Source organism: Athene noctua, chromosome 20 (genome assembly GCF_965140245.1).
Source record: "Athene noctua chromosome 20, bAthNoc1.hap1.1, whole genome shotgun sequence".
NCBI classification, from domain to species: Eukaryota; Metazoa; Chordata; class Aves; order Strigiformes; family Strigidae; genus Athene; species Athene noctua.
In genome coordinates, this window is record NC_134056.1 from 7,521,067 (window position 1) to 7,541,782 (window position 20,716).

Consider the following 20,716-nt stretch of genomic DNA (forward strand, 5'->3'; position numbering starts at 1 on the left):
TGCAGGGAAGAAATAAAGATGACTTAATCCCAGGAGTAAGCAGCCTTTGCATTTGTTGACGGTCTGAGAGTCCTGGCTGTGGCTGGCCAAAGGAGTGGGGCAGTGGCTTTGCTCATGGCTGGTGGGGTGGGAGGGCTGTGAACCAAAGTGGGGAGTGATGCTGCATCCCTTTGAAAATGCAGAGAAAAGGCAGAGGGGTGAGCTAGAGTTTGGCTGAAACCCCAAGTCTGCCTGCTTCATGCCTGATCAAAAGTGCTGGTGTGGCTGCTGGTGACCCCGAGAGTTGAGGCCTTGGCTTTGTACTTCTTTCCAAGTGATAAGAGAGATTTAATCTGATTTATTTTTCCTCAACAAATATGTTTAATCTTTTAACGATATTACAAGTGATGCATAAGCATTGAGAAACCCTTGTCTTTTCCTGCCTGTTGACCCATACGGTCCTTTTATGGAAGAACGTGAGCGACTCGTGTAAAGCTCTTAACAGCATTAATGTGAACGATGATGTTCTCTTCACCAGCAGCATGCACGACTCTGCGGTGCCCTGAGCTTGATGGAGTCCATAAGTGCCCTGAACCTGAGGCACTCAGTAATAAAGTGAATGCAAAATAACAAAACATATATATGTATATAAATTTTTTTGAGGGTAGGCAAAGATCCTCTTCCTACCACTTTGGCTTTGCATTGTAGCCTCAAGTGAGAGTGAATTACAGGTCTGAGGGCTTTAATGCACTTTCGTAATCCAAGAGTTGACTATTACTTTGTGCTGAGTGCTGCCTAGATGCGAATGGAGCCTAGGACTTGGCAGCACACCTGTCTTTAAGAAGTTACAGAGCATCAGCTCATCTCTAATCCTGTTCTTGCAGGAGCTTTTAGTCCGTGGCAAATGTTCCTCAGCTCCCTGTGGGAGAGCTCTGCCAGCCCGTACCCTTTCAGATCAGCCACAAGCCATGGGCTGAAGGCGTGTTGCCTGCAGTGGTTGGAGCCAAAAGCATCCTTACACTGGAGTAATATCTACTGCATTCATGGTGTCAGTTTGGTTGCACCCAGCTACCCAAGTGAGGAGTGAGGGAGTTGAATGCAAAAACCCATTTTGATCAAAAAGAGTTGATGCATTGAGGTGGTGACATCGGAGATGTGGAGGGGACGAGATGGAGCTCAGTAAATTGCTTTACAAGGGCTGAGTTAAACAGGACCTTCTGTTTTAACAGACAGCAACTTGTGGTGAGGCTCACTGACACTCTCGTTGTCCTGTGGTGGGACCCCACCGTCCTGACCCTCGTCCAGTTGCTGGGGGAAGTTTAGCACACCGGTGAATGAAATATCTTCTCGGGGGTAAGGGAGAGAGCCTGTTGAGAGGGGAGGGGAAGGAGCAGCAGTACAGCACAGCTGTGCTTTTGGCTGTAATAAGAAAAAATTCCCACTGGAAATAGCTGTGCCTGACTCTTCAAGGAGGATTTCTGTGTTTGAGGGGAGGACTGGAGCTGCAGCCGTCCCTGAGCATGGAAACAAGGAGAGAATCAAAACTGCCAGGCTGGGTCAGAGCAAAGCTTCACCCATCCGAGACTGGCCAGACGAAGATGCCAGGAGGACAGGACATAATCCTGACTTCTTGCAGCCAGTGTTTCAGGGACTTTCCCATCAGAATTCTTCCTCCAGATCCCTGTGTTTAACAACTACCAGTGGGACCTGTCCTCCATGAGCTTATCCAGTCCTCCTTTGAAGCCATAGGTATTTCTGGCTCCTAGAACATCCCCTGACAATGAGTTCCACAATTTAATTACAAGGGGAAAGGAAATGGCCTTGGATAGATTTTTAAACCTGCTGCCTGATCCCTTTATTCCTGTGCTGTCAGAAATGGTGCCTTGAGAGGGATTGAGAAGGGGAAATGAGGGAGAAGGGAAAGAAGATAGTGCTTGAATTTGGGAATAAAATATGGGGAGGGGGGGGGATACTGCTAAATTAATACCACAATGGAGTCTTTCCAGGAATGGGATGCTATCGTGTGTGGGGAACACACTAGCTTCATCCTCTCTGTGCAAGTGAATGGGATATTGCGTCGGTGCTGTTTTATATTTTGGAGATCAGGCTGGTGTGAAATGAGATTATGTTGGTATAAACCCAGTGTAACTACAAGCATTTGGTAATCAAGAAGCGAGTGCCTCTAGCCTTGGACTGGGTGGGCTTTTGGGCTGCTCACCTTGAGCCACAGGTGCAGGGGGAGGAATTAGGGTGCAGGTGATGGAAGGGAGGAGGTGAGGACATCTGGTTTTGCCTCTACTATCAAACGGCAGGAGATGCTACCAGCCTGGCATTGTTTTAAATCCAGCAGGATACCCGATGGGGTATTTGGGAGGTGAGGTTCTCACTGAGCTGTGTTTGCATGGTTCTTGTGGGGCTGTTGGCTTCAGCCCTGCAGCACTGGGCTGGACCTCTGGCTCCCGGCACTGTCAGGGCAGTACTAGCACCCAAAAACCTAACTACCTCCAGGTTATATATATATATATATTTTTTTTTTTTCCTTCATTTAGTCTATAGAATAGAAAATGGTTGTCTCCCAGGGGATGTTTCTGAATCAGGACAATAAATAGCATCTCTGACTTCACAGCTTGCTCTTTCAGCTGTGCGTTCTTCCAACAAAAAATGTGCATCTTGGATTTTCCATGCTGCTTCCCAGTGAGTAGGTGGCTTCATTCAGGATTTGCACTGTTTCAGGATGTCCCCAGCGATTATGGTTTCATATAGACATCTTCTTGTGTTTCATAGAGTGTTTTCTTTTTTTGCCATTTGTAAATATTTCACCTGTTTTAAATTATTCATTCATTAAGTGGCTTGGATGGGAAAAGGAATCATGCTTAAAATACATGTGAAGACTTAAAACACCATAGGTCTGAAAGGATGTGAAGAAATAATTAAGAACTTATTTTTACCCTGGAATGAACCTGATTTAAGTACTAGGAGGGGATGGGAGGTGAAGGGGCGCGGTGTCACGACAGACCTGGCTCAGGCTGGGATGTCGCTGGGGTTTGCAGGGTAGGGCTTTGCATTGGGCTGGGATTTGGGGAATGAGATTTGGGGAATGAGATCCCCGCTGGGAGTGTGGGCCGGAGGGGCCGCGCTGGGGAGCCAGCAGCCGTGCCGGGGGGTCGCAGGGCACCGCACTCCCCCGGCCCTGCAAACCAGGCATGTTCTTGGTTGTACTTGTGCCACTTCCAGCCATGGCCTGTATCCAAGATAATAAAACATAGAAATAACTATTCTCCAGTTTATTAGTAACCTATGACTGTTGCATAATAATTAATCAATTCAGGGTTGCAACGAACTGAAATTATGTATTAAATCTGCCCATACTGCAGCGTGTCCCTTGCTGTAGCAAACTGTAAACCTTTTCTCTTACTCTACCTGACTCTAAGCAATGAAAAGTAAAGGTTAAAATGCTGCTTATGAAGGGAGTGGTGGGTTTTTGTTTTTTTTTTCTTGAAGGAGTAACATGTGGCAGTGATATGCGCTTTTATAGTGCCTCTATTCCGGCTTCTCAAAACGTCATTGGGCTGTTAATTAATTAAAGCCTGTCAGCACCATCACGAGCAAAGGTGGTGGTTTTTATCACTGACACCCAAGTGCTTTGAGCTATTGCATGGTGCTTCATGGGGAAGGAAGGGAAACCTCCATGTTTTGGAAGTGGGGAGCAGATGCAGAGATGAGCAGGGCTCCGAGGCCTTGGGGGGTGGGTGGGCACCCTGTGGATGGGGAAACTGAGGCAGAACAAAGGTGAGTGACTACAGCAAGTTGGGGAGAGCCAGGAGTTGAAGCCTGGGTCATTCCCCGTCCCTGCGAGGTTTTTGCCCTTGGCTTCCATTGCTGATGGTGTCATCTCAACCTCAACGCAGTATCTCCGATCACCGCTGAGCAGCCCAGCACGGGGCAGCTCTGGGGTTCATCCACCTGTGTTTGTTCCTTTGCGCTTGCAAAAGCTCTCGGTAAGGTGTTTTTGAAGGTTACCTTCAAAAGCAAAACATTTGCTTGAGAAAACTGAATAAAGGCTCCAAAAACCCAGACTCTGGCCAGGAGCCAGGATAATGTTCCCTAATCTTCTGTAGTTCTCATCATCTTTGCTGTGTTCCCAGAGTCTGAGGTAGATGTTCATTATCGCTTTCCTTTTCTGGCTGTGGACTATGCTCACCTTCTCCAACCCGGCTGCCATCGGGACAACAGAGTGTCTTTTAAATTAAGCCTCGGGTTTTCATAGTCTGGTACTTCATCACATCAAACCTTGATGCTGTGCTAGGCAGTGGGTTTTAATGCTGCTGTCAGTTCTCCTCCACTGCCCAACCAAAGGGGCTTTAGGGTGTTTTTAGGTTGCATCAGCCAGGCAGATGTGTGAGCCGAGCTGGGTGCAATAAGGGTGGCTTGGGGGTGCATAGGGGGGACCACGTGTGATGCTGCTCCCCAGGAGTGAACCATCATGTCTCCCCAAAAATCTCTGGGGTGGTCTGCAGGAGGCAGGGCCTAACAAGGAAACGACCCTTCTGGGAGATGTCTGCTGTATCTGCTCTGTTGTGCCTTATTGTGTCCTTGGAGGCGATTTCGTTGCTCCCTCAGCAGCCAGGCTCAGCTCTGCACCCCCACCGGCAGCAGAACCAGCCTCCCCCGTCACTGCCGAGGCAGCTGGAGCCGGCGCTCCACCAGCCTGCAGACAAAAAGCTGTTTTTTGCCTGTGTTATTTTGGATTATTGAAGTATTTCTCGCTCTCCTGGGGAACTGGTGTATGCAGAGCTGATGGGGTCTGCATTGCCATTGAGTTTGGCTGCTGAGGCCGATCCACCTTCAGGTTTTGACCTGACTTTGTGCAATTTTGATGGGCAAAGACCTTGGGCGAGGGGGGGGGAAGGCATTGGGAAGTTTCTGTGTGTGTTTTTGGAAAGCATACATCTATTCCAAAATCATCTTGGTGCACAAATGGTACTGCTGCTGGAAGGAGAACCCAGTTTGATAGCTGGTACCATTGCCAAGATCAACCCCAAGTCAGCTGCTTTTTCCAGCAAGGCTGTTCATGTTTGCATCCCTCAGACAAGGCAGCAGGGTCCGGACAGATCCTGTCTTCGCCTCCCGTTGCTGCCCAGCACATGTGGGGCTCCTGTAAGCAGTGATGATGTTCATAATGAGTTGCACCACGGTTTGGCAGTGGTTGGACCCTTTTGTTGGATGATTAAGACCCTTTGATAAAGGGCAAAAGAAGCGTGGGGCTCTTGCCAATATATGCAGCTCTTCTTCTCTGACTTCTCTTTTTTCCTTTTTTGCTGTGGCTGATTTTCTTGGAAGGTGGTATGCTGTCAACATCAGTTCTCCCCTCTCCTCTCAGTATAATATATTTTGGGACAGCCCTCCTTTTTCCTTTAGTGCAAGCATGACCACAAAACCCAAGTTCATCAGTCAAGTTCATAAAACCTGCTACAGCACAGCCCTGCCTCCTTTCAGGCTCTTGCGGTGCATGAGGCTACTTAATTTTCACAGCAATGTGTTCAGGTACTGGCTGTGCCCCTGTGTCCTTTTGGGCTCTGACGGCTCCTGGCGAGCCACGTCCATCAGTGCTGGCTGGATGGAGAGGGCAGGAGTGGGGCAGTGCTTGTGGATGGTCCCCATCTGCATGGAGGGACGCTCTCCCATCACATGTGCAGCAAGATGGCAGCATTTCGAATGGGAATTTGACATGTAGCACCCATCACTTTCCAGCCAAAGAAGTTCAGCTCTTGCTGATGCTGCTGGAGCGTCGGGGTGGACTCGGTGTGCAGCCGGTAGTGGCTCTGGCTGGGATTTCCTGGAGCACAAGGATGGTCTCTGCTCAGAGCAGCTCGTTGCTGCGGTGCTGGACCTGCCCTCAGCGCCTCACATCACCGTTAGAACTGATACCGTGCTTGTTTTCTTTTCTTAATGAAGTCTAGCAAGTTTAATGGCACTACGTGTAATGAGCTTTGAAAGGTAAATCTGTTTTGAAGCATGTTTGACAAACTCCGAAGAGCTTTTGTTCAACAGGTTTTCACAGCTCCTGCTGGCTGGGAGAAGCCCAAGTGCCCAAATCGATAAGGTTCCGCTTGGATAATTGAGATGGGAATTTGGTTCATTATGTGAAGTGGCTGCTGAAGTAGATAATTGCAGATCTTGAGGTGTTTGTCCTATTTGCTAGTTTAGATTGAAGAAAATTTAAGTGCAATTTCACAGGTGTATAGGTACAAAATGACTTCTGTGGGGATACTGTGCATGTATTGATAGAGTAACAAAGCTAAATAACTGATATTTCTTTGTGTGTTGGAAGAAAACAGGTGAGAAGTGCTGGGGGCTGATGAACAGGCGGGTGCTGCAGCCTGGCTGGCTGTTGGTTAGAGACGTCCTGCGGCGCCTGTAGGGTCCCTTTCTGGGGAGAGGATGATCTTTCCTCCCGCTTGGCTTGTAGCGTGCCTTGGAAAGTCAACCTATAATGGTGGTTTTATGTTCATTTAATGTGTTTTTGGCAAACTGCTCTATAATCTGCCTTCCCGTTCTGCTGCAGCCCACTGGCGAATGTGCCCAGGGCGAGGGCTGCTCCCCCCGAAGGATGGAGACTTTACAGTGCTGCTGTGATGCAGGGGACCTTATGGCTTGTGTTTCCAAAGACGCTCTGAGGTCTTCAGTGTGGTCTGACTTCAGCAGATTCCTGAAGTATTCAGAAATTAATCTTTATTCAGTCACTGGGTTTTAAGTGTGGTTCCATCCAGGCACCTGCTGAAGTCCTTTCTATTGGATTGGGGCACGAGTGTGCAATATAAATGTTAAATAATCGTGTGAAATATTCCTGCTGTCTTAGAGCATTAGTGTTGGATCTTCTTGATATGATTTGAGCTTTAAGTCAGGTTTTCTTGGGATGGGGACCTGGCTCCACCCCTCTCGTGAAGTGCCCTGAATACCGGCTTTTCTTAGGGAATAACAAATACCAGTGGTCGTGTAAAGCCCCCAATGCTTGATGCACTATTTCTGCAAGTAATCCTTGTTTATAATTCACTCCTGGGAGAAAAATAAATTATTAAAGCACTAAATATTTTGCAATGAAGGAACAGAGATAAAGCTCTTGGCAGAAACAAATAGCCGGGGAGAGGTTGTTCTCTTCAGTGCATTTGGTGCTTTAAAGTGTTATGAGAAATAATGTGCGAGGGGACTGGGAATTCATCACTTGATCAAAAGATTTGCTTCACTCTATATAAAGGTGTCTGCTCGGTGCATGCTTTCCATAACCCCTGTAAGTGAGTGTCCCCGAAGCACATGTGTGGGTCCCGTGGGGGGGTGTGAAGGTGGCCTGTTGTGGTTTAGGTGGTGAAGGGCAGCAGGCAGGTCTCCATCCTTCCCCCAGCCCCACCACCCCAGTTTTTAAAGTAGTTTTCACATGGTCAATGCTCCCCTGAGGGCAGATTTTCAGGGGAGCTTGGGCTGCTGCAGTGGGGACCTCTGCCATCGGCCGGAATGTCTGGACCAACCCTGGCTCCTGGTCAGGGCGTTCTGTCTCCGTTCTCCAGGAGCATCTCGTGGTGTCGGTGTGTGTCGTGTATGTCCTGTGTCCTAACCACCAGCCTGTTGGTAAATCAGGGCGGTTCCAACGGTGTGAAATGGAGGATCTTCTAATTAGTGATTTTTGCCACCTGTTGCTGAGAGTATCCTAATTACAACAGCTAGCACTTGTCAGCTCCTGGAGTCACATAACCGTGTGTGTGTGTATATATGTACAGGTGTTATATACAGCTACATATATATGTATTTAAGCAGTTAAGCCCGTAATCTCTTAGATCTTTTTTGGAGAGAGATTTGAAACATAAGCCATGAAGGATTCAAGCCCCAGGGTGCTCCCAACATTTTCTTTACCATCTCAATATTTTAAAGCAAATACCATCCTTTCAGTGATGGTATTTCCAATGTAGGGTTAGCAAAGGGAGGGCAGCCGTGCTGTGACAGTGACGCTGGCCCTGCTCAGGTCTTGCTCAGTGCCGTGGCCCCCAGCACAACTGGTTTCAGCTTCTCTTTCTCCTTGCAGGAGTCCTGTGCAACTGCAGCGCCGTGGGGAGCATCAGCACGGCCGAATGCAACGGCACGACGGGGCAGTGCCCCTGCCTCGATGGCTACGTGGGGCTGCGGTGTGAGAGCTGCGCCCAGGGCTTCTACCCGGAGCAGAGGAGCCAGCGGTGCCACCCCTGCGGCTGCAGCCCCGCCGGCTCCAGCAGCGCCCAGTGTGATGAGTGAGTAAAGGCGGCACTTCGCTGAGCCTCCCCGGGGGGGACTGTGTGCTCGACATGGGGATCTGGGGGTATTTCAGGATTTGGGATGCAGATCGGGCAAGAGTGGATCTTGTCATCTGGTGCTAGTATTAAAAAAAAGAAAAGTAAAGGCAGGAAGGAAGCTGGCCTTATAAAAATTCATGAAGCATATTCTTCCTCTCTTTCAAGATCTGGATTATAAAAATATCCGTAGCTGTGGCAAAAGCCCCAGCAGCCCACAAGGGAGTTAACTTGTATTTCTGAGTTGTATGGAAGCAGAACCTCTCCTCTAAGTCCCTATCAGACGGGACTGCCTTCACGCTTGAGTTCAGGAGGGGAGCACAGGAGCTTTGCAGAGGTTTGTTTTCCAAAGGGATATTTGTTACACCAGAGGCAAGCGAAGCTTTGTGCTCTGCCTTTGCCTCGCCTGGTGTTTAACCCTGCCGCCTCCTCTCCTTCGCTGTGTTAAAAAAGTCGCTGTAGCTGATGCTTTGAGGTCTTGCATAATGAATGTGTTCCTCTTCATTTCACCCTACCCACCCTCACATCTTGCCTTTTATAAGCCAGCGCACAATTATTTTTTTTCCAACCAGCAATCCGTCAGTCATTAGAGAAGTGTTGCTGAGTTGAGGGTGTCTGTATTCCTGCAAAGAACGGTCTGAGCAGCAGCCTGACCCTTTGACTCCCCTTCTCCTGCCCACAGGGCAGTGAGTTGCAAGGTCTCTCCTTGGAGGAGACTCCCCAACAAATCACCCTGCAAGGACTTCCAGCCCTCCCGGGTTCCCTGCTCCTGCTGCCACCAGAAAGTCACAGCCAAGGCTCTGCCGGAGCCCCTGACCCTTCTCCAGGGCCCTGCAGGGGAAGCGGTACCTGCGTGCGGGTGCGTTGGGCTTCTGCTGCACTGGCTGCCTTGTGCTGGCATCAGCCTTGTTGTCTTTTAGGGTTTGGTCCAGGCTCGGCGTGAGTTGAGCACCTGCACTTTCCTGCCAAGGCTGGGGCTGAGTCAGAATCGAAACGTTCTGCAGGGACATGCTGTTTGTAATTATTTTATGATTTTTTTTTTTTTTCCAAACACCAAAATTCTCTGTTTATGTCCTTCCTTTTTGTTTCAATGCTGTGTTTTTCTGCTTGCATAAGCTCTGAAAAATCGGAACCTAAAAGCAATGCTCCAGTTGACTAGAGTGACCTTCTTACTAAAAAAGGTGATTCTTGGGGGTGGAGAGTGAAAGTTTTTCTTTTTTTTTTGTGGTTGTTACAGGTATGGGAAGATGTGCCTGGAAGCATCAGGGTTTGCCACAGACTGGAAAATCTGAGTTAGGTCAGATCTACTGGAAAGGCAAATTGGGAAGAAAGGCAGATGGGGCAAATCTTATCATTAAGGGCTGGGAGAGGAAGGAGGCAGTGCTGGAGCAACTAGGTTAACTGGGAGGGAGCGTTCTCACCCCGGCTGAGTCACCAGGCAGCAGGCAAAACGTGGATGTGGGTGACGTCTCCCCACGTCTTGCTGCGTGGAGCGAGCCAAGAAACGCCCTTAGGAACGTCAGGTGAGATGCTCCAAGTCATGAAGGAGAATGAGGTGGAGTTCATGCATGTAGGGAGCCATCACACACAACCCCAACGTGTATGGACCCAGTAATGTCAGGGGACCTCCCTAGCTTCTTCTCTTTGTCACCATTTACAGCCTTGAGGGATGTGGGAGATGTGGATCCTTGGGCATTTTGAAGAGGTAGCGCAGGGCAAAATTTGGAGGAAGGTTGGAGAGGGGAACTGATGTTAACAGAGATTGCTCTGTGTTTCTCTTTCCTTCTCAGTGAGGTTTGCTGCAGACTGAGATGACCTCTGGGTGTTTAAAAAGAGGAAAATTAGGTCAGTTGTCTGTGTTGTGGGGCTGGGGGCATCAGTATGGCTGCGAGATGGGCAGCTCCTGCACAGAGATGTGTATGGGAAAATGAGGGGGGCAAAATCTGGTGGGGCAGAGGCCTGGGCTGTGTCCCTGCCTTGGGTCTTTCCCGAGGGGTGGGAGAGCCTCATCTGCATTGCAAGGAGATGTGTGTGTGAATCCAGGAATGAGATTTTTGGCTTTTGTTCTGTAAATGCTGGGTCTGGAGCCCTGGGTCTACCTGCTGCCCAGTCCCTGGATGAGTGGTGTGTGTGTCCCTCGGGGCAAGCCCGGCTTGGGATGAGACAAGCAAGTGTTGCCCAGCACCAGCAACCAGCTTCTGTTCCATTGACATTCAAAATACTGTAAGCTGTATTGTTGGGTTTTTTTTTTATAGCACCAGTCCAGCTCTAACTTGCACAAGTCAATTCCTGTGTGCTGGCTTGAGAAAAAAGCAACCGCTGTTCAGATGAGTCTCTAAGTAAAACAGCAGCGTAATTTTGGACTCTGACCCTTTTTGACAGCGTCTGATTTGAGAGGCAGACTCCCTGAAAGCTGAGCTCTCGGGGCACACAAAACGTGCCTGAGAGCTTCCAACCAGCTTCCCCAGGCTTTTGTAAAATGGCCTTTTAAAGCACCACCATATGATGATTATTAGTATTATTTCTAGGCGTGCTCCATGGCCAGCCAGATGGCACACCCAAGTACACTGTTTATTAACGAGACCTCAGATGCAGACCATCAAATAAAAATAAAAAAATCCCTTTCCCGAGGCAGACAGTTGATTTTGGGAATGAACATTGACCTGACATGCTGTCGCTATGAATGGACTCCATGGCTGCTAATCAAAGGTCTGGTTTTGGTGGTGTTTTAAATTTGATTATCTGGGGAGATCTACACAGATCCCCCTCTGGGGTGGCAGAGGATTTCCGTGTTCTGGTTTGGGTGGTTTTTGTTAGATGAAAAGCTGTGTTTAGTTGAATTTGGAGCCTGCTGCGGGGCTGGATGCAATCCTGGGCTGCATGGAGAGGGCTGACACATCTCTGAGAGGGGGGGAGTGTGTTGTCCCTGTTGCGGTAACGCCTAGAAACCTCAGATAAAACCACATTTCACTGGGTTGGATGGTGTGTAGATGCTTGCTAAAGATAGCTGTGGCCTGGAAGTGTTCATAGTCCATAGAGGAAGGGTGGAGAAAGAAGCTGAAGTTTCAAGGGTCAAGGTCAGAGTAGAGGAGAAGGAGGATGGTGACTCATGTGGGCGCAGGGGCTGAGCTGGAAGGGCTGTGCTCCTGCTGCAGAGCCCTGGGGACGGTGCCTGGGAGGGGAAGGTGGCTGGTGGTGGCCCCAGCCCATGGCGATATGGCCCTAACTGAGAGCTGACCCCCTACCAGCTGCATCTCCCACCAGCTTTTGGGCACGTTGTGTTGAAAGCTGCATTGTCCGTCTGTCTGTCCTCTGAGGAAGCAAGAACGTCCCTACCTGGTGGAAGAGGCAAAGGTGAAGGTGATGCTGCTGGAGAAGGTCACCACGCCCAGGCTAGTCAGCCCACATCTCCTGGACTTGCACCCCTGTGCATTTCTTTTTCTTTTTTTTTCTTTATGTGAGCAGAGTCCTGTCCCTGAACTCTCATCTCCCGCTCCCTACGGCTGGGCAAGGAGCCAAGCCAGAGACAGAAAAGACAGTCTGGGGGGGACGGTGGTCCCCAGCCCTCCTGGCCAGGGACTCCCCACAGTGTTTCTGCAGGTGCCGGCACACCCCCGCCCTCCATGTCCTGCAGTGTGGCTTTGCCCAAAATGCCACTTGTGTCCCCAGCTGACTGGTGGCGGGGCGAGAGCCGGCCCAGTGGCCGCTCCCCACGGCAGCCCTGGGATGTGGCGGGACACTGTCCGGGGCGAGGGGAGCGGGGTTTGGATCGGGGGGAGCCTTTCTCTGCTGCAAAGCAGCAGTCGTGCACCGACACGAGGAGAGGCACAGGCACAGCTACTGAAACGCACGCGGAAATAATTTTCCTGTGTAAACCTGTCCTCTGGCTGATTCATCTAAAGGAGCAAGACTGCGCCCAGGCAGAGCCCGGCCTGGAAGAGGCACTGTGTGGTACACAGCCGGTGAGCAGGAGATTCCAAATGACTCTCAATTATTTTGTAATTTATTTATTTCTACCTTGCTAGCAGCACTGGCCAACCCCACGCTGGGCTGCAAACATGGGCAAAAACTGGCCAAGAGTGGCTCAGGGTGACCCAGCGTGCTGCATGCTGGCACAGGGCTTCCCTGCCCAGCCCTGCCCCTTGGTGCAGGGAGGGAGAGGTGTTGCTGCTTTGATTTACCTCTTGCAAGGCATTCATTCGAGGTTTTCCTAGCCCGGCGTGTAGGATGTTGTGGCTTTTTTCCAAAGCGTGGCCCCACCGCTGCAGGGACTGCGTGTTTATCCCATGTGGGTGCTCTTGTACCCCACAATTTGGGATGCGAATGGAGGAGGAGGGCTGCAGAGCAAGAGGGTGCTGTGAGATGCTTCTGCTCTCGATTCCCTATTTCCCTGGGAGGTTTGGTGTTTTAAACTAACTTACTCTGGTTCTAGGGAAGACAAGGTGATGCACCCTTCAACTTCTGTGGCACCATTACCTGCACTAGCGAACAAGAGGAGAGCTGAAGGCACGTTGTGAATTTAAGAATTCCCATGTGGTTTAGCTAAACCTGGATTAACCATCTAATCTGGGTTAGTTTTTTTCAGTTCCCTTAAAAAGCTCTAAACTAAACACATAATAGGCTGTCATTGTTCCCTAAGGAAAACAGGTGCATGTTAAATTGGGGTCTGTGAATCGATTTAAGTTGCTCCCCTTGCATATGCCTCAGTTTTCCCACAAGCAGAAGGGTGATGGGAAGCAGAGGAGGTGACATTAGCTTTGGTTCATGTCCTGCACTGAAAATACACTGCCCAAGAGTACAGCACTCTGCTCCTTCACTAACTGAGCAGCCTTTCCTCACCGCTGGCTGAGGAGACAGCTCTGCAGTGTGTGATCCTGGTTCATGCATGGTTTGTGCTGCAGGCTCAGCATAAGTCATGTTAGAGACTGCTCCTGTCACTCGTTTCCGTTTAAAAAAAAAAAAAAAAAAGGAAAAAAAAAAAAGATAAAGCATGCATATAAACGGCAAAGTGTTAATTCAGAGATGTTTTTCCCCCTCAAGGAGATCTCATGCTTTGTGTTTGTATTAAAAAGAATTAAGGCAGAGTGTCCCTGAGAGCATTTATACATGGCTGTCCCCTGGAGCAGGGGTGCCACGGGGCTGAGAGAGGAGCGCTGTGAGCTGGGCGGTCTCCAGCCCTGTAAGCCTCCTTTGTAGTGGGCTTCTCTTTGGAGAGGCTGATCTTGTGACCCTTACCCATAAGGATTTGCAAGAGCATTTGTGGTAAGAGTAAGGTCAGCAGCACTGGGCAGTGTTCTTTGTTAAGGACTTTGCATAAGGGCTGGGGTTTCTGAAGGAGCTCGGGGAGCTGGGCAGGGAGAGCTGCATGCTGGGTTTGCAGAGGTGGTGGCATGTGGAAAGATGAAAAGAGCCCACGGAGGGGGGGGAGCGATAAGGAACAGGGGTCCTGGTGGCCTTGGGAGGCACCCAGGTGGGTCACAGACTAAGCGCACCTTGAGCATCATCAGGTATGAGGCTACATGGGGCAGAATTTGGTTTTTTTTGTTAGTCAGGAAATGCAGATCCATTGAAATTCAAGGTTTTTGTGGAGCTTGACCAGCTTGTGCAGGAAGGGTGCTTGTGGCAGTGGTTTGAGATGAGAGGGACCTCATGTTCTCAGGGCTTTGCCCATCCCAATTCCAGGAGGTTATGTGGGGGAAGGCAGTGGAGTTCTCATTTTGCATTCAGAAAATCTTCATTTTCTGTCTTTAGAGTGTCATCACACTTCTGAAATGTCTCTTCTTTGCGTGGGAACTGTATTTCCATCCTACTGTATTTTATCAGTCCAGTAAACCACATTGGGCACTGCTCCCCTTTGGAGATGAGACCTTGGGAGCCCAATTCCTCAAGGACTTATTTTCTTAAAAAAAAAATAAATAACCAAACCACAGTCTCCCCCACCTTTTCCCCTATTTTAAAAAGACTATTCTCCCTTTTATAGATTGGCTGAGCACAAGCAGTGGCTCATTATCTCCCAGTAATGCCTTGTCAGCATCACTCGGCAGAGAACCGATTTTTTCTGTAGCGGAAATTGTTACATGTGGACGTCATAAAAGCAGAAGAATACCCTGTTAGAGTATATTTTTCTGTCTGCTTTAATTATCTAAATCTCTCTGCTATTACAGACTCTCATCCTTTACATCCGATTAGTTCTCCTCCTCTCTTCCCCCACAAGCAGGTAAATATTGTACCTGCACCCATTTTTATCTGGTTGCAGACAGGGATGGGAAATGAATGAGTGACTGGACACAGCAGCAGGGAAAGGTAGATTGTTATCATCTCTCCTACAGTAATTGTGCTTCTCAGAAATCCTGTTATTTTGTTGATTTTTCCAGCGGGCTTTCCCAGTCCTGTGTTGTCTGTTGCAGACTTGCTGCTCTAGTAAGCATTGACTGCCCTCAAAAAAAATATTGGCTCAACTTTTTAAGCTCTTATGGCTGAATTCTGGTTTGGGGAAGGTGGTGCCCAGCCTAATTTCAGGCAGTGCTTGTTGCCTGTGCCTTTTTCTGCTGCCTGAGAGAGGCATCTGTAGAGATCTGGAGGATGGAGGGACTACACTGGGCAAAACCTGTGTGTCCAGCGGGGACCAGCCCCATCTCTCTGCCTTCCCCATTGATGTGCCTTCCTTTGAGGAATCATCCCCAAATTACTGTGATCTCTAGGGGATGCTCTGGGAAGCCAGGACCCACCATTTGGGGCAGAGATTTTGCAGTTAGTTAGGCTTTTGCTGCTCTTCCTCATGCCAAATCATAGAGGACTCCATCCAACCTCCCTCTTTGGGGCCATCGTGGTCTTCCCATTGCTTCCTCCCTCCTCAGCCACCACAGTCCTGGCGGGTGGTGCCGGGAGGGCACCCAGAGGAGACAGCACAGCCCCAGGCTGGAGTTCCCCCGGCTTTCCCAGCAACGCGGGGCATCCTCGGCGGGGGAGATGGGGCCGTGGAGGCGTCAGTGGCCAGACAAGGTGGCCCTTTGACATTTACAGAATGGCCTTTCAGAGCTGTGAAGTGTCCCCGCTCCGTCGAGGGCTGCCATATAAACAGATGCTGTCCCCCGGCACAAAGCGAGGAATGTGGCACACAATGGCCCAATGTTTGCTGCAATAAAGCCCCGCTTCTTCTGCCCTCCACAAAGGCAGCTCAGAGCCGGGCGGTGGGCGCAGGGCTTGGCCGTGGTCACACTAACCCTTCTACCAAAGCCTTTCGGCTGATGGTGGCTTCGGTTTGAGCCGAGGGAGCGGGGAGGTGAAACCCAACCACGTGCTACGTGGGGCTTTTTCCTGCTCTCTGCTTCCCCACGTGCTGATATTCAAATTAATTGACCTAAAGGAAAACCAACACATGGGTTACGAGGGTTCTCGGTTTGCTCGGGGTGAGTGTTAACAGTGTTGATTTTCCATGGAAGTGTCTTGGAGCGTTTCGCTTTCAAATGTTAACTTTTCTACATTGCCCAGAAAAATTTAAGAGAGCTGTATTCCCTGGCTGCTGTCAGACATCACAGAAAATCAGCAGAAAAGGAGCTGGGCTCAATGGAGAAACACACCATTTTTAGCGACATCTCTTCTGAATCCTCCTAATCTTGTGTAGAATCCTTTTGTCTCATTCTATCAAAGTGTGACAAAGCCTTTTCATGAGGGTTGTTTTACAGATGCTCGTAGTTCAGCAAAGCATTTTTCCTCATTCATACGGAGCGCTGTTGTTGCTGTTAATTGTATGGGTTACAGGAGCACCTCCGGGCCCTGCTGGGATGAATGATGGGCAGATCTGTAATTCGAGGATTTGAAGGTGGTGGCTGGGAGGGCACGAGGAGGCAGGCAAAGCTGGGGATGCCCCTGGGGCAGGGAAGCAATGTATGTGGCCCTTGCTTTCCTCTTTCCCAGGGCAGAGTGGTTCCTCACTGGCTCTTCTGGGGATGCTCCTGAGAGATGCTCTGGTGTGAGGGGTGTGTACGTACGCTCTGGGCTTCAAGGTGTAGACAGTAAATGTAATTGGCAAAGCTCTCCTTCAAAGCCATGGGGGCTTTTGTGTGGCTCATCCGCATGGTATGCCCTGTGTTGAGACCCATGGGAGCTCCTTCCTTCTCTGACTCTGCCCCAACACCTTACCAGTCTCGATGTTTTAAAAATAAATGCACAAAAGCTTGGTGCTGTACTGTTCTGGCTGGCTTCAACTTGGTCAGGCAGCCCCTGGAGTCTCCACGGCAGCTGGGCATCCAGGTTTTTCTGGCAGCTGGGAAAACATTCAAAATGAATTTCTCCCTTCCCTCCTCCTTGGAAAAAAAAGAAGAAAATAAACGATTAGAGCTTGCTAAGGGTTTTCTGTTACACCATTAAACCCTGCACAGCATGACTCCAAACAGCCCTTAAGGCTGTGGTCCTCTGTCTTCTCATCCATCTTGTGTCTGTCGTGTCCCTGCTAACTTAAGGATGTTTCTGTGGAGGAGGAGTGGGGACCCATTGCAGATGCAACTGCACATTGCAATCATTGTGACCTGTCTCAGATCACAGATATTTTAATACCTTTTTTTTTCCCTTGTGAGGCCTCAAGTTCCCATGCTGTCCCGTGCTGAGCTGTGCAAGGTTAGGGCATTGCCCGAGCTCCCAGGCAGAGCCCATCCCATCAGTGTGTCCTTCCCTGGCCATCAAGACCTGGTAGAAAATTATCCGCAGGATGCTCTGCAGCTTCAGGCCAGGAATGAGGCAGGATTTTGGAGGCTTTACCTGTTTTCTGTGCTCTCCTCCTAGGACACTTCCAAGTGGGGTCAAAACTATCTGCAATCCTTCTGTTTAACAGTAGCCAGAGTAATGCACGGAGGGGGGGGTCTCTGTTGTATCCCCATAGCTTCTGTAGCTGTAAAGCTGCAGTCCCTTGTAAAATCCCACCACGGGGAACGTTTTGTTGCCACTAGTGGCACAAATTACTTGGCGAGTGATGGGATTTCCAGCATCCTGTGGCTGTTCCCCTTGGGTGGAGTGGAAGGGGGCTGTGGGGAGTGGAAGTGAAATCCGGCTTGCCTTTTGCAGACATATTTTGGGGTGTAGGCTGTTCCCCTTGCCCAATATTTGCTTATATTTGCAGCTCCCTCCTTGGTGTCTGCTGGCGTGCTGCTGCCCGGGGTGGCCAATCCTGCCGGCAGTGCCATCCAGCCCCCCAGGCTATTGCTGGGCAGGCATTGAGGCAGCAGATCCTAAGGCATAACTTGGAGCCCAAGGTCTGAGGGCGACTGGATGCACAAGCTCCTGGTTTGGAGGGGTCCCACACCTCTCCTGTAGCCCTCACCCCTGGAGGGTCAGATCACTTGGTGTTGGATCCGAGCCTTGCACATGCTCTGCCCCCGTCCCCCCTGGCTGGCTAATCGCTGCCTGCTCCGGCTGCCAGGATCTCTCTGTTTTTAATCATTAGGAAATGTATATAAAATTGATGGATGATGTGATAATGATGTACACTACCTACATGGTCTTTAAAGCAAGTATAATTGTAAAAATCTATTAGAAACCAAGGCTGGCAGGAGACTTGTGTTACTGGAAGTCTGATTTTGTCCCAACACATCCTTCCATCAATCCTTTTGTGAGAGCTAAAAATTGGCTGGCTTCAGTGGAGTTAATAATCATCTGAAATGGAGTTGAGTAACTGATGTTGCTGCATCAAAATGTTTCCCTCTTCCCTTCCCCCTCCTTCCCCCCCACTTCCCCCAAAAAAGAAATTCCTGGCTGATACTCAAAATCCAGTTCAGTTCTCACTGTGCAAGTATTAAACTGTGGGCCTTTTCTTTCAAGTTTCTGGATTTTTATGGGCACAATCGGTCTGTTAACAGGACTTTTTTTTTTTTTTTTTTTTTTTGGTGGTTTCAATGCATTTATATCATTGACCTTTGCTTTAAAAAGTGTCTGACAGTCTTTACTGGGCTGGAGCTATGAAAAGGAGTGTTGTAAGGGGGCTTTATTCTATGGAAGCAATGACCACAGGCAAAGCTTTGTATTTGCTGAGTGATTTAATTCTTGCACATGCAGAACTTGGCTCTGTGCCATGTGTAACATGTTGAGAAAAGGTCTGCTTGAGAGGCATTAAAACCAAACTTTCCAAAACTGTCTTTTTTTTTTTTTTTTTTTTTTAATAGCTTTCTTTCCTGTTATTTTTAAACTAACAAGTAAAATCAAGGGACACTGCCCCAAAATGCTGCATTGAGATTTAGCAGAGTCATCGGGGAAATAATCCTTTAAAGAAATGAAGTGGGAGTCTGGATGGAAGGGTGCCAGCCGGGAGGAGAGGATGGTGTCATTATGATAAAGGTTTGATCGAGGGACAGGAGAGAGTAAAATGGAGCACCCTGGATTCCAGGAGGAAACCTGGGAGGGTGAAGATTATACAGCTCTAGTGCTTGGTCCTGTAAAGTCCTACTCATAGGGCACATCCCCAGAAGATGTGTTTTTGGGCTAAATATCAGAAATATCAGACCCTCCCCAAATTAGTTGCTTTTCCTTTCTTGGCTCTGCCTGTCCCCTGCCCGCTTACAGGAATATCTGTCTGGTAGCAGTCAGAAGCAAATAAAAACAAACTGCTTTTTGTTTGCTCTTATTTTAAACACTGTGACAACATTTGGATTAATGTTAGGTCTTGTGAAAAGCACTTTAAAAGTCAAACATACTGAGCTGCTTAACAGCATCCCTTTGAATGCTGCATCTGCCTGCTGCAATTCCAGATAATGGTCTGGAGAGCAAGGAAACATCATATTTCTTTTTTCTCCTTGTAATCAGTCCATTAAATATTCTTGAAGTTTCATATTCTGGAGCTATTTAATTGTGTAGCCACTTGGGCTGGGTTCCGTATTTTGGTGTGCCTTTGAGTATTTCGTCTTCCTTTGGCAAGCAAATGAATAACAGAAATACTAAATTATGTTAATTTTTAACAGAAGCAATGTCTTCCCAAAAACGTTCCAATCTACTGCATTTTAAATAAAAACAACACATCAACAGTGCATCAAGCCATTTGGAGCCTCAGCCTCTATTAGTTTTAATCAGCAGATTTTTCTAGGGGCTTTTAGAAGCAAATTGTGCATTGCTCACTCTTCCCCAGGAGGAGTGAGGGAGAAGAACAATAGATTATCTTTGTGCAGGCACACCGAACCCTGAAATATTGAATTTAAAAAGTGTATGAGCAGGGTGGAGGTTATATAGGGGGAGAGCTAAGAGGAGGGTGCATCAGCGGTGTGCAAGGTACCTGCCTTGGCTGCTGCGGCTGCAAATAAATCCTTCTCCTGGAGGAGACCAAACCAGATTTATTTGGGTTCCCTGTGCAGCACGCAGGGGTTGAGGTTTCCTGCAGGTCGCCCCAGGGCTGTGGGAGATGTGGAGAGGCATTTCTGTGACTCTCGCCCTCGGCTCGGGCATTAGCAGTTCCTACGTGTGCAGGTGGGATGAGCCACAGCCGGCAGCCTCCGTGCTGGGGGGTTGATGGAAAAGAACATTTTATCCATTCCTGTGCTTTCTCCAAGAGTTGAGCCTAAATGCTGCTAGTGTATAGAGGCGCTTAGGAAAGTGATGGATTTGAAGCCTCTGTGTGGAGAGACTGGCATGGAAAGCCAAAGGAATGAGGGTAACCTTTGCTTTTTATAGCCTGCTGGTATTTGCTCATGCCAGCTAACACCAATACCCTCTACTTTAACTGTGCAGAGCTCCACCCACGGTGCAGTCAGACTTGGTGCCCAAGTAAACAGGCTCCTGACCAGGGTTAGCCCTAGTGGAAACCGCTGGGGAAGCAAAAACCCTCTCTTGTCTTTGCTTGGCTCTTACTGGATAGGAGAAATCAGCTGGAGAGAGGGGCTTTGCCTGGGCAGCTGTGGAGATGTTGCATGGAAGGGATGAACAGGATCATGGAGGGAGTGCAGGTGGCTGATGCCTGCCCAGGCAGAAACCTGAGTGAGACACCGGAGCTGCTGCGCCGGCTCTCGGGGGAGCTGGGAAAGCAGGTGGTGAGCAGGGAATTGTCCGCTTGCCTGAAAATCCAGGAGGTGCCGCTCGGTACCGATGTGGAGGGGAGGTGATTATCCATGTGGGTGCTCTTTTATTGTTCAGGTGTAGCCATCACGGGCGTCCCAGTGGCCTGCAGGGCCCGGGGCTGGTGCTTGATGAAGCTGAGACTGGAGAGGGGCTGTCACAGCATCTGCTGGGGGCTGATGATGGGGATGGCTTTGGGCCAAAACGAGAACGAGTGGTGATTTCTTGTGTCCAACTGGTTTTGCAGAGACAGCTGTTCTTGAACTCCCCATCACTTTTTGGAAATGGTTGCCCGTGTGTTTCATGTCCCACTTCCAGCAGGCGTTTCTGCGCAGAGTTCCCCGCTCTGGAAAGGGAGCCCAAGCCACTGACCACAGGTTTGTACTTTGGAT

General features: G+C 49.2%; 1 protein-coding gene across 1 annotated transcript in view; it reads left to right on the forward strand.

The window, feature by feature from the left end:
- The window catches only part of MEGF9 (multiple EGF like domains 9), a 60,249-nt gene that overhangs the window by 25,633 nt on the left and 13,900 nt on the right, over nucleotides 1-20,716 (forward strand). Inside the window, exon 5 of the mRNA XM_074924116.1 lies at nucleotides 8,054-8,255. Coding sequence (XP_074780217.1) covers nucleotides 8,054-8,255 — 202 coding nt within the window. The remainder of the gene's footprint in view (nucleotides 1-8,053; nucleotides 8,256-20,716) is intronic.